Below are 13,992 nucleotides of genomic sequence, written 5' to 3' on the forward strand. Positions count from 1 at the left end.
AAAAAGTAAAAGAAAGAAAGGACCAAAGAAAGAAAAGCAAAAAAGCAAAAAGCACTCCTTTAACCTATAACCACATACATTTAATACATTTGCATTCCCATGACAAAAAACAAGCAAACAAAAAAGGCCAAAAAATCCAAAATACCTAAGTTTTATACGGTAGGGCTAATCATTAGAACTGTGAGCCTAATAAAGCTCTGCTCATTAAAATGTAATTAGAGGACATCATCTGCATACGACCATCCATCTAGTAGAATGATAGGGAAAACAGCACTTATCAGTATTTGCTACCTAAGGGTGACAGTCTTAGCAAAAGATCCTTAGGTGCAGACAAAATAAAACTCCATTTCGGCTTTGTATCTGCTCTGCCACATAACATAATCTTTTCTTTCCCCCAGTTTTCACATTTTAAAAGGTAACAGAGCATGGGCCCTCTGACTAAGCTAGAGGCAGGGGACAAATGGTCAGGTTTGCAGTATGCATCACAGTGAGGGTCAATGGTGCACAGTCATATCCAGGCAACCTCAGAGGAACAACGTGCAGAGGAGTTCAGATTAGAAACAGCACAGCCAGCCAGGTTCTTCCCAGCTCTGAGCCACCATCAGCTTCCACCCAGGCAAGCAACATGCCCAGGACATTCACTTCCTGATATTCAGTGCTGTGCAAAGTGAGGCTCTGCATAGCTGTTAAGAGTAGGTCATGGTCTGGGGTTCAATTCCCAGCACCCACATGGCAGTTCACAGCTGTCTATAATTCCAGGATCTGACACCCTCACACAGACATATATGCAGGCAAAATACCAATGCACATAAAACAAGTAAATAAATTAATTTTCAAAGGTTTTTTGTTTGTTTGTTTTTTGAAGAGTAAGTCATGGTAGGCCCTATGTAACAGTTGTGCAGCTTGATCTTCATGAAGGACTCCTAAAGCAGAGCAGGGGCTGCCTCTGGCTCTGTTGCCTGCCTTTGGATCCCTTTCCCTAACTGGACTGCCTTGTCTAGCCTCAATAGAAGAAGGTGCTCCCAGTCCTACTGTGATATGACAAGGGTGGCTAATGTCCATGGGAGGCCTCCCTCTTCTGAGGAGAAGGGGGTTGTGAGAGAGGAGAGGTGGGAAAGCGGGACTGGGAAGAGCGGAGGGAGGGGAAGCTGTGATCCGGATATAAAGTAAATAAATAACTAATTAAAAAATAAGTAAAAGAAGAAAAAGAGCAGGTCATGGAAAGCTGTGCCCAGGTGTCTTAGCCTTACTGAGGGAAGGCGTCAACTGACTATTACAAGTGCACTGAGAGAGATAGCTGTTGTTATATAATTATATATGAAATAAGTGATATCATTTCAAAAATGATACAAAAAGGGAAATCAGCAAGGATAGGCTCACTCGGAATGGGATACCCTTGCTCTTCCTCTCTCTCTTATCTTTTCATCAGAAAGAAAAATATTGAAAGGGTGAGTTCTCCTCCCCTGCCATCTGACCCCAGCCTATCAAGTCTCATCAGGATGAAGGACTGCCTTCATGAAGGAAGAGTCCTCTGGTGGCCTGGCAAGGCTGCAGCGCCAGAGGGAAGTGATCAAAGAGCAGACTCGGGAACCCATATGGAGACTGAGCTGCCAATTGCAACATCTGAACGGAGGGTCTAGGTTGGTACATCAGTCTCTTGCAGGACTCCCTTTCAGTGGACTAGGGGAAGGGGATAGGGGTAAGAGAGACGGAGGGTGGGACTGGGAGGAGTTGAGGGAGGGGGCTTCAATTGGGATATATAATGAATAAATTTAAAAAAATTAAAAAATAAAGGAAGCCATATCATTAAAAAAGGATATAGTAAAGAGGAAGAGATTGTGGGTGCTTTCTTACATATTTCCAACTATAAAAATGAAAAACATAAAAATGCTCAGTCCCCATTCAGAAAGGCAAAGTGGATGGACATCAGAAGAAGGAGAAAATAGGGAACAAGTCAGGAGCCTGCCACAGAGGGCCTCTGAAAGGCTCTACCCTGCAGGGTATCAGAGCAGATGCTGAGACTTATGGCCAACCTTTGGGCAGAGTGCAGGGAATCTTATGAAAGAAGAGGGAAATAAATAGTAAGACCTGGAGAGGACAGGAGCTCCACAAGGAGAGCAACAGAACCAGAAAATCTGGGCACAGGGGTCTTTTCTGAGACTGATACTCCAGCCAAGGACCATGAATGGAGATAACCTAGAACCCCTGCTCAGATGTAGCCCATGGCAGTTCAGTGTCCAAGTGGGTTACATAGTAATGGGAACAGGGACTGTCTCTGACATAAACTGATTGGTCTGCTCTTTGATCACCTCCACCAGAGAGGGGAAGCAGCCTTACCAGGCCACAGAGGAAGACAATGGACTAGGATCAGAAGGAAGGAGAGGAAGACCTCCCCTATCAGTGGACTAGGGGAGGGGCATGTGTGGAGAAGGGGGAGGGAGTGAGGGATTAGGAAGGGAGGCGAGAGGGAGCTACAGGAGGGATACAAAGTGAATAAAGAATAATTAAAAAATTAAAAAAATGAACTTCAGCTCTAATGTGATCATGTGATGTGGTATGTGTGTGAGGGTGTAGATAACCAGTGATAAAATAAAGCCATGTTTTGTTTTGTTTTATTGCTGTCATCATAGAAGAGACATTTCTTCTTTCTTATTTTGGGTTTTTTCTTGTTCTCTATGCAGCCTCAATTCTACAAGACCTTAGCTATGTTTATAAGAAGAGAAACAGAAATGGAGCTGGCACTGAAACCAACGTATCTCATTAGCAACAGGGAAAAGAAAGTGAAACCAATTTAGAGACTGCGATTTGTCCTGGGATTACAACTGAGCTGCTGGTGGAGCACGGTGGCTCCCCTGCTCCCAGCAGGAGCTTCCATAGCGCCTTGTGAGTTTGGCAAAAGATTCCCTTTATCCACTGGATTGAACCCAGAGACAGAGTGATAGTGGACATTTAGATGTGAGTAGTGAACTTGTTGACTCAATTCTTTAAGGAGAATACTGTATGTACATATGTATTAGGTTCATAGTATGTATGTATGCATGTCTGATGTATGTGTTATGTATGTATGCATGGTGTATGTGTATATGTATATTGCTCAGCTTCTCTCCCACTCCACTAAGTACTCAAGGAGGAATCCTATTAGCCTAGAAAGTGCTGCATAAGCTTCCATGTGTTCACATGTAGACTGGGCAGCTTGTTAAGTACAGATACCAACTCACTGGCTCTGCATCATGAATAAGCTACAAGGGGATGCTAATGCTACCGTTCTGGGGAATCAGACTTTGGCGCTCTATGACCAAGAGGACCTTGAAAGCAGATAAAAACGAATCCGAAGCTACCACTGAGGGAAGAGGGGCACATGACCTTTACAGCAGCCAGGTAAAGGGCTGGGTCTCTCTCCTTCCTGCTTCTTAAAGATAGAGACTAGTATACCAAACAGAATGGTCCTAAGAAGAAGCAAGATTTAGGGCTGGAAGCTGGTGGGAGCCACTATGCCACCGGCTGACAGAAAGGAGATTTATTTTTCCGTCCAGCCAGCTCTAGCCAGTGAACCTTGCTGCATATGCTCCTATGACTTCTCGTTGTTATAACTGGTTCTTTGGTTAACTTGTTCAAGGCTCTTAGCTAAACAAGTTCCCAAGCTTATTGTTTCTGTCATCAAGGTTGAATGTACCTTAAAATCTGCATATAAGGAGGCCAGAGGGCCTCCACCTGGTCCTCATTTTCTGTTGTCTTGCTGCATGATGGTGGGGTCCCATGCAGCACTGAAAGTGCCTGTCAGGGTTACAAAGCTGAGGTGCTAGAAATTGATGGGGTCTGATCTTTTTAGGGTCACACACGTTTATGTCTCAAAGCCTGTTATTTTCCTGATGATTCTGCCTCCTTGCGTTACAAGATGTGAGACTGCCTTGCCTAAAGCTGTTTTGATTCTGAAGAAGTCAATGGGATACGAGTAGAACTGCACATAGAATGTGCAGGAAGCTGGTGGGAGCGCAGAGGTAGAGGAGTGGTGGAGGAAGAAAAAAGATATTTGCGAATGACACTTTGATTGAAATCCCAGGGCATATAGTTTCCTGGATTGTTCTGTAGTTTCTCTAGAACCTACAGAAATCCAGAAACATGGCAGTCCCACAGTCTTATTGGGTATTTGGATGTTCAATGTAGGTCTTTGCTTAAGGAGAAGCCGCATGGAAGGAAATGTAAAGAACACAAGGTATGGCTGTTCACTGCAGCAGTGATGGGGAAAGGCCTACCTGGAATAAAGAATATGGATGGCTAGAAAAGTACAAGGGGTCTGTTTTCTTTAAATGCTTTTAAAAATAAAAATAAAAACTTACAGGTTTTACAAATAAAAAAACCTTTAAATTTAAAGTTTAAAACCTTTAAAATTATGAAATTGATTACTAGGTAGACAAAGGAAAATCATCTGTGAAAGAAAGTGAATCCCACAAGAGCCTGCATGAGTAGCATCTATCCTGGGGATCGAGAAGTGTTCCCAACTGCAACAGTAATAAGCAGTAGGAAGGCTGGGCTGGTGCAGGGAGAGATGACGAACTGGCCACATGGGCCAGAAGGCTTTCTCCTCTCTCCCAAACCATCTTCCCCTAGAAAGCTGGATTTCTGACCATCTTACCAGATTGAAGATGATCAATGAACCAAAGTACATGAAAAAGCTAAGGGAAACAAAAGAAAAGAACAAAAGGGAGGATGCACAGGGGTTAGGAAAATGAAGTAAGGCAAATTAACTTTGGAGAACTGTGGCACAAGAATGTGGATAATACCTGGGTTAAGATCACGGACACAGTATTCGCATGACCACAGTGGGGTGGATTGGAGAGACTTCAAACATTGTCAAGCAAAATCAATACTGCACTGTGCTGAACGGGTTCCTTAAGGGTGGAGGCGTCTGTGTGGACAGATGGAGTCCCTCTCTTTCCTGTCTCTGTGCGTTAATGCTGGGTTAACAGTTTCTGACATGCAGCCCTAGAAACTGGAAGCCACTGAGTCACCACAAATCACGAAGACAAGGCCTGTGGCAAAGATGTAAGTTGTTTCTGCAGGGTGGCAAATCAGGGACTGGCCACTCTTCCTTCTAAGGCACTGCCTGCTGTCTGCCATGCTGCTTCTTGCCCCTTCTGTCTGCTCGGCTGAACATGGTCCTCACGGATGCTGAGTGTGTCCTACCAGTTAGTCCTGCTGCCTCCTCTCTTGCTATGCTACGCTGGAACCTAAAAGCTTTCCAAACAACACAGTGTTGTCTACTTCTTATTTAAACTTTTCTAACTATTTATGTATTTGGTGGGGTTGGGGGGAGGTGAATTTTTCTTTTCATATTAAAAAGAGCTTTTGTGGGTTTTGCTTAAAAAAACACCTTTTTTTGGTACATGAAAAAAGTTAATTTTTGTTATAATAACAAAAGCTGTGACCTTTATTTGTTCTAAATATTTTCCTTGTACTTTAGCAAATTTTATTAGCTAGTTTTAGTTGCTAAATGCATTGTGTTCTGAGTTTAGCACTGAGCTTGTTTTGAAAACAAAAAGTAAAAAAATTAACCTGCAATCTAGCTGGTCTAACACTATTTTTTTTCCTGTGTGCTCTAGTGTCAAATACTGTATTTAAACCTACATATTTTTCTTACATGCAATCCATTAAAAGACAAAATTACTAGTCCATGCAAAAGTATGAAGAAAAGTTAGCAATGGAGAACCCAAATACAGTGTCATAAACAATCCATTCTCTTTCTATTTATAATCAAAGTACCTTTTAAAACATCTTGCAAAAACATAGACACTTTAAATAAATAAATACATTACAAATTCCACACGTACACAGAACCAGAGCTACACAACACAGCGTGACACCAACAGGGAGTGGTGTGCAAAGCCAGCGTGGAGGAAACACACGGACACACAAACAGCAGCTGATTTTTGCACCTGGTCAAGCCATCGTGGAAAGATCAGCGGGTCAGAAGCAAAGCGAGGAAGGGTGTGTGGTGCGGGCATGCAGTGAGGACACGGGGGAGGCAAGCCACTGCACACAGACTTATGGAGTTAATGTATGAAAAAGCTTACTTCGTTTAGAAAGCTCACTAATTGGTCTACCGTTAAATAATCAGTTTTGTCTCCATTGCTGAAAAGAAATGTATTAGAAAAAGTAAGTTTTTTGTATATGATACTACAGTAGGTACGATTTACATGTTGACATTTGTTCATAAAACTTAACTCATTTTCTAACCCTGAAGTAGGTGAATTCTCAGAGTAGTCAGAGATCGTAGTGGGGAGGGCGCAGGGTACCCGAGGGCAACTACAAAGGAAAGAGAACACTCCCACCAGGTCACAGAAGCTGCCTGCAACATGTGATTCTTTAGCATTATCAAATGACATTTCTTCAGAAACAACATGTAAGTCATCCACTTGAAATAACCGGAATGAATGAACTTCTCAACAACATATTAACACTCCAAACCAAATCTAGTTAGTTCACATACTGGTTAATACCTAAAGGAGCAGGTTAAAATTGTAGGTCGTTAGTAAAGCCAATGCCGGGGGGGAAACGTTCCAAGTGCTGTAATTAATCTATGTCAAAGTTGTTTTTTTTATAAAAAAAAAAAACAAAAAAAAAACTCTGAGTGGGCTCCTATGCCAATAAATTAAAGGGTAAAAAACGTAGCCCTGACTACGCAGTCCCAGAACTAGCAGCATCTGTTTAAACATTACAGAGAAAATCATCACAAATTTTACAGGGGCAAAGATAGTACAGATAACACTTCCTCATAACTAGAACTTACATTTTTTTAAAGAGATCTTCTATATCTGTCCGAGGACAAATCTTTTGTGTCAGTTCATAGAACTTTTCATAAGTAAATGCAGCAGGCTCGATTTCATCATTCTGTGGAGAATAAAAAAAAAGACAGGTATTAAAAGAACATCTTTCTCCTTGGAGGTTTGCTATCGACGAGGTCCTGAAACAAAGCTCTGGGCACGTGGAGGAGCCACAGCAAGCGAAACGAGGCTCCCCCAGTTGTCAGGACGGTTTTGGTGACACACGTGACGCTCAGTGACATCTGCCTCCAGCACAGCTTCCTCTGGGAAATCCCTCATTGAGCAAATGCACAGACGTTTTCCTTTCTCTCTGTGAGGGAGGAAAGTAAGTGTTCCCATAGAGGAGATATAGAGGATATGGGATAATCAAGCCCAATATTTAATTACACTTATGTTGTGAATTTTTTGAGGATCATAGAAAGGGACTGGAACAAATAATAATTACCCATCACAGTGAAATGTAACTTTCAAACAAGACTTTTAAACAGAGTCGGAGGCATAAGTCTTTGCTGCAGTGTAAGAATTAACTTCAATGACTTGAACCTCGACGGTCATGAAGATGAGTGGGACAGATAGGAATCCTCTATGAAATCCTGCAAGGCTGTCTCGAGGAACTGAATTTATTAGTTAATAATTCATGCTGATGTTATGTTTGGTTAAGGCAGCAGGGCTGGGTTCTAAAACAGGCTCCACACACTGTATAAAGAACAGCTGTATGCCTTTTTTATTCTCACCTTAATAAAGTTGACAAAAATCATTTTGAAGAGAACTAGTTGGATTTTAAAACACCCTTAAAGTGATTGGTGAAAGGGAAGTCAGAAAAGTAACTGTTCTCTAGGTCCCTGACTGTAACTGATGTCAGTGTGACACAAGCAGCCTAGCTTATCCATATGAATGTCTAAACAAACAACAGTGACAAAGCATTTTAGTTAGTGAGTACCTTTCCACTGGGAAGACCTAGTTCCTTGAGTGCTTGAAAGATGACCTTTTCTGTTTTCCCCGATGCAAAGGTTCTAGTAATACTGGAGTAGGAGAACAAGAAAAAATGAGTTACTGCTCATTTTGCTTTCTCTGACACAACAGTCCAAACATCTTAGACATGGTGAGTTGAGGGGAAGGAAAAGAATAATGCCACCTTTTATTTGATGGTGCTTTGCACTTCCTAAGCTAACTTTTCCCTTTGGCTACCAGGGTGAATTCTGTAGCTGACGAGGCTTGCTTCTAACATGAGAGGTCCCTTTAGGTGCTGGCGAACAAGCGCATTTTGGACAAAAGCAATGATACGTTTGGATCCTAAGAAGTGACTGCATCCTGAGAAAAGTTAAGAGGCTGATGGTACAGTGGCTTGAAAGGTCTGTGCTTGGGGAAAGCAATGCCCCTGCAATCCTCAGGTCAGCTTGGCTGTTCTCCTGGCCTGCACGTTTACAGGGTGACCCAGCAGCAGACATGTTTTAACTGCTGTCACCTAAGCGTGCTTGAGACACCTAACATGCTAGCCATTTAAGGGTCTGCTGTTATACTGGGAAAGTGGTGGGGGAGGACCCAATTAGTTATTTTGCCAGTTAGTTATTTGGATACTTTCCAAGACATGGCATTTATGAATAGATTTTTAACTAGTTAGTACTGGGAGCATCAATGCAAATTTGACCTTGAGGGTCAAACTTTCCATGATAAATGTGTCCAAGACATTTAGAATGAAAATTACTGAGTGGGAGGGGTCAGAGGATAGTGGGTACCCAGACATCACACATGTGGCTCTCAGCCTTGGCTTTGCTTACCCAGGGGACTTCATGCACTCCCGGATTAGAAGCTCACATCCTGAGTTACTACGACCTCTGAAAGGCTAAATTCAGAAGGGTAGCCTTGACTTGACGATGAAGGTGACTTTCAACTGTGAAACATGGCTTTTCATGGGGCTTTAGCATCTCACACCCAACCTTCACATACAATTCACCATTTGCGTTCAGTGAATGTTAGTACTGACAATCAGTTCCTCTTAGTGACTGTGAGAAATCACCACTTCAGCTGCAGAGTACAGCTTATCAAAATAGACCCAGAGGAAGGAGATTCATATAAATGCATTATAATGTGTCCATTTAAGCCATTATTGTTTTATAGTCAGTCTAGGAAGACTTCATAGGTACATTTAAGTGTCCTTGAGATGATTGTATTCAAGTGTAAGGGAGCCTGACAGTGGAGCCCATGTGTGTTGGGAGAGCAAGTGAACTGTGATAATGGGTTTCCAGCACAGACGGTGTTATGTCTATATTTCTCTACAGTCTTGAGAGTTCATTCAACTATTTAGAGACCGACTTGGGGTAGATGCCATTTAACCTTTACAATTTAAGGCAAGTGGCCACTCACTGAGCCTTTCTTTACACATGTGTATAAGGAGATAATTACTGTGTGCCTGCAGAAAAGTGAGGTACCTGAAATCAGGAGGAAAATCTGCACACTGCAATCTCAGGGCTCTCCTAGATGACTCAAGGCTGCTGTGTTAGAAAGGCCTGGTTAGAACATGGTGAAAACTGACCACCATGGCCAGGAGGCAGCAGGAATGGAGCCTTAAGACAGAACTGAGGCATCATGGGGAGTGAGGCAAGAATGGGAAACAGTCCTTTGGTGAGCGCCTGGGTGTCAAGAAACAGGACTTAGAACTAGAAACAGGACTTAGAGGAGATGGGAGAGAGGTGATGACTTCTCAGACATGAGCAGGCTTGGGCTGGGCAGCCTGAAGACACATTTATTCTCTAGACATAAAAAAGGGAGGAAACTCAGAATAGAAAATAGTCACAAGGTCATCAATCACACTATTTCCCCAGAGTAACGTCTATTTTGTTTGCTCCAGATATCTTTCCAAATCATTACTGAGTCTGAAAATTTATCTACTTTGATACAGAGGTGTGTGTGGGGGAGATCTGAATTCTTTGGTTTACAGAAAGATGCACTTTAACCAGAGTTCAGAGAACAACAGACTAATCACACGCAGTGTGAGACATTTTAGACATCACAGGAGCATTTCCTGGCAACAAACCATACTTATATAGTGCTGATAAAGAGCCTGTGACATTATTATAATTTCTGTGTCAGTGGTTCTTAATTTTCCTAATGCAGTTAGTTCCTCAGGATGTGGTACCCCCAATCACAAAATTATGTTTCTTGCTTCTTCGTAACTGTAATTTTGCTACTGTTATAAATTATAACGTAAACAGAGGTTTGCCAAGGGGTTTCGAACCACAGGCTGAAAACCAGTGTTCTACATTGTGCTTCAAGGTACCAAATGCTCAACGAGAACTTTTTTTTTTTTTGAGACAGGATCTGTAGCCTAGAATGGACATGAACTCTCTACAATCTTGCTGCTCTGAAATTACAGGCATGTGCAATCAAACCTGGATTTATGGGAAACGAGAGCTTGAATACACTAAGCAGGCCCCCAACGAACTAAGCTACAGTCTACATTTTCAATGAGATTTTATTCAATCAAAATAAATGGTCACCCCTTCCCTGAAAGAAAATTCACAAAAGCAAATACATTGGATGTCCTCAGTCCTACCACAGTTCTGGCTAAATTCTGTATTCCAGGGCACTCTATAAATGACTAGGAGAACATAAGCCTGGAGCATAAGGGAGGCTACCTTGTGTGTTCTTTAATGTTGCTAAGAGTTTTGAGGACCAACTTCTGACACAGTCACAGAGACTCCTGAAGTGAAGGGGGTTGCCAGTGTTATCCCGAGGCTCTTGGCCTCTGCTTGGAAAGCCCCTCCAGTCACTGTCCACAACCATGCAGATCTCCCTCACTCAACTCTCTAGCCATAGGTCGCAGTCTGTGTTACAAGGGATGCGAGACAGAAAGTTCCTTTCAGAGCATGGCATGAAGTGGGAGGATGAATTACACCAAGTTGGTGAATTTGAGAGAAAGGCAGAATGCATAAGATCATACACATACCAAGAGAAGAGCAAGGCCAGAAGCAAGGCTCCCTTCATCTGTCACTCTTGCAATTTCCTGGCTCTTATAGTTTGGTTTAATGAGCAGAGGCCTTTCACAAGCTACGAAATGACTATGAAGCCAGATCCCTTTTTAACACAATGTGCACTATATTAATAGTTTCCATTTTAAAACTGGAAAATGATGGTGATGAAGTGACATTTTTAAAAGTGTTTACCCTTCACGTCCATTAAAACATTCAGAACAATTTCTACCCAACCCTTGGCAGATCGCCTACCCTTTTGTTGGCTTGGTATCACTGCTACATCAACTCTAACAAACTTCCCCTAAGTCACAGATGTCTTGTGTTAAGAACCTATTAATAATGACATACACACACACACACACACACACACACACACACACACACACCCATGTCAAAGAGGTGAAGACATGCCAAAATATCTAGGTCACTTCTAGCACAGTAGTGTTAATAATTTTGTATGTGAACACTCTGCACAGAGATCCACAGGACCAATAATAGGCCTCCAATCCTGTTGCATGATAGCATGATGGGCAGCAAAACCAGAACTACTAGCTGAAAGGACTTGGATCATAATCTTTGTGTTCCCACTAAGTCCATTTTCAAAATTTTATCATGGGAAAAATTAAATGAAGCATTAATAGAGAGAGCTCTGTCCTCCATTTTGCCATATGTACTCTCTGCAACCCCTCCCCCAACATATGTGCTCTCCAAAGCATGGGCATTCACTGTCTATATGACAAGAGTTGTAGGGTGGTTTAGACACATTGAAATAACTGCCTTGCAACTGCTCAGGTGAAGGAAGGTTTTAAATAAGATATGGATCCTTCTGGTATGTCTTTGGTAACAACTACCAGGCAGGGTATTCATAGATTCAGTTTTTTTTTTTTTATAAACTTCTAAACTAGACTTAAACCTGACTTGTTAGAAAAACATTATTGAAAACCTTCCTTCACTTGAGCAGTAACAAGGCAGCAAGGAATCCTGCGAATGGATTTGTTAAAGACCAACTGGTCTGTGAACTGGTAAGTAATAACGAAAGGCTGAATAAAAGCGGTACAGCACAGGGCTATCTTTATGTACTTATGTATTGTGGTCTCTAATAAAGCAGTACTGCAGACATCACCTATGTTCTTAAGGTCATGAAGACCATGATATGATAGTGTCTAGGAAGATTCTGCTCCATGTGACAATGTAAGGGGTTATGGGGACATTTATGCAGGGTAACGGAATAGAAGCTTTGGTGGAAAATGGAGAAGTAGGAAAAGAAGCCTGGAAATAGCCGGGAGTGACCAGAATGTGACAGCTGAATTGCTTCCACCCACTTCAATGCTCTGATGGATGGCTCTAAAGATGGATGGAAACATACTCTTTTGTGTTTCCTTGTTTTGTCAGTCTGTATCTTTACTAAAGTCATTTCCAGAGGCAACAACAACAACATGAACTTGAGTTCGGAAATCTGCAAAGAGTGGGTTGGTATATAGGGAGTCTGTGTTTGGTTCAGGTGAAGGGCACTGCCTCCTGGCTTCACGTGGACAACGGTGCTCTGGGGCTGAGTCCAGCGTCTTTGATGTCCATGAGTGCTTACATAAACTTCAAACAGTATGATCCTGGAGAGTGTGGTCAAGAACTCCCTCAGGCCATTGCAGCTACACGCACAGCATTAGCAAACCCTAAACTGTGAAAGGAAGCAAGAATCGGACGAGCGGGACGAGCGGGCCCCCGCCCAGCGTGAAATATGTCACAACTATTAAAGAACACACAGGGAGCATACATCTGGCTTATGGCCTCTTCCTTTTGGGGTCCATTTGCCTTTTGTTCTCTGTCACTGTTAGCTACGGTGAGGGAGGAAGCTTGTCTGTTATGAAAGTCTAGCGGAACTCCACAGTGCTGGTATTAGGGCCTCTGGGAGTGCTTTCATTGTGAGTGGGTGGAGAGCTCTCAGGAATGGGAGCCCTCATTACAAAAATGCCTGAGACAGTCTTCTAGCCTTCTTTCCTTAGACAAGAGCATAGTTGGAAGAAAGCAGGCTGCAATCTGTAAGGCCCATTCTGGCACTCTGGTCACGATTTCCCAGCCTCCCAAACTGTGAGAGATGACTTTATGTGTGCGCCTAAGTCTATGATACTTTGTTGCAGCAGCTGAATTAAGGGAAAGCCCCCCCTTCTTTGGGGACCAGATGAGCAGCAACTGTGGAGGGACAGATGCTGGCCAGAAGGTCAGTGCACTGTCACAGCAGAGGTCAAGCCAGCGGGAGCTGGTTAGTTGTTGCTACTCAGTTAAGTGGGGAAAAAAATTACAAAAGCCCGGTGATTCACAGATTAGGTTTCGGTGGCACATTTTCAATCCTTCTTTACCACAGTTAATGCTTCCTGTTCTGGGGGTAGGGAGCAACTTCATTTCCACATGTGATTTTACGAAATGAACCATGAAATGACAGAAACTAAGCTTCCGGAAATATCTTGAAAGCAATGAGTACATGCGACTATGTCACGCAGGCGGGGTCTTTGGTTTGGTATGGTGAAGGTAATGAAGAGAAAGGCCTGTGTGACTTACCTCCTCACCGGTATTTTACCACTGGTGTTGGTCAGAAAGGCCAGTTTCATCCAGCTGAAAAACAAGAGCAACACTGCCTCAGAAAGCTCCACCAGCACCTGCTCCAGGTCATTACAAACTCCGAAGAAAAGCTTCTTTAAACAGAACATCTATTCTAAAACACTTCCCCCCCCCCTCGAGACAGTGTTTCTCTGTGTAGCCCTAGCTGTCCTGGACCTGCTATGTGGACCAGGCTGGCCTCAAACTCACAGAGATCCTTCCTGCCTCTGTCCCCGGAGTGCTGGGAATAAAGGCATGTGCCACCATGCCCGGCTTATTCTAACACTCTGAAGCACCTGCTGAGCAAGCAGGAGGTAGGTTCAGGAAGTGACTAGGGAGGGCCTGTCAGCCCATCGAGCAGGCGGTCTGTGGGCCGCTTGTTTTCAGAGATGGAAGCTCATCCGCATCTTTGTCACATGCTTGCCTCGTTACCTCACAGCTATGTGCCATTTGCTGCCTATGAAGCCACACAATCACAGACCCTTACTTTTCTGTGAATTTCTACTTGAGAAACTTTCATTTGACCCTGAAACATGTCTGAGCAGGGTTAAGATTTACCAGTGTTAACTACACTTGGAGTTCCAGGAACAGTGAGCTGCAGTATGGGT

The 13,992-nt window shown here is 43.0% G+C and overlaps 1 protein-coding gene across 12 annotated transcripts in view; it reads right to left on the bottom strand.

The window, feature by feature from the left end:
* LOC129674066 (1-phosphatidylinositol 4,5-bisphosphate phosphodiesterase beta-4) overlaps positions 1-13,992 on the bottom strand; it is a 382,363-nt gene that overhangs the window by 79,707 nt on the left and 288,664 nt on the right. For all 12 annotated transcript variants that reach the window (XM_055604042.1, XM_055604240.1, XM_055604786.1 and 9 more), the window contains 4 exons: positions 13,346-13,399; positions 7,762-7,843; positions 6,788-6,888; positions 6,072-6,129 (listed from right to left, as the gene is read on the bottom strand). In XM_055604042.1, the coding sequence (XP_055460017.1) occupies positions 6,072-6,129; positions 6,788-6,888; positions 7,762-7,843; positions 13,346-13,399 (295 nt within the window). The remainder of the gene's footprint in view (positions 1-6,071; positions 6,130-6,787; positions 6,889-7,761; positions 7,844-13,345; positions 13,400-13,992) is intronic.

Source organism: Psammomys obesus, unplaced genomic scaffold (genome assembly GCF_907164565.1).
Source record: "Psammomys obesus unplaced genomic scaffold, mPsaObe1.curated_primary_1811, whole genome shotgun sequence".
Taxonomy (NCBI): domain Eukaryota; kingdom Metazoa; phylum Chordata; class Mammalia; order Rodentia; family Muridae; genus Psammomys; species Psammomys obesus.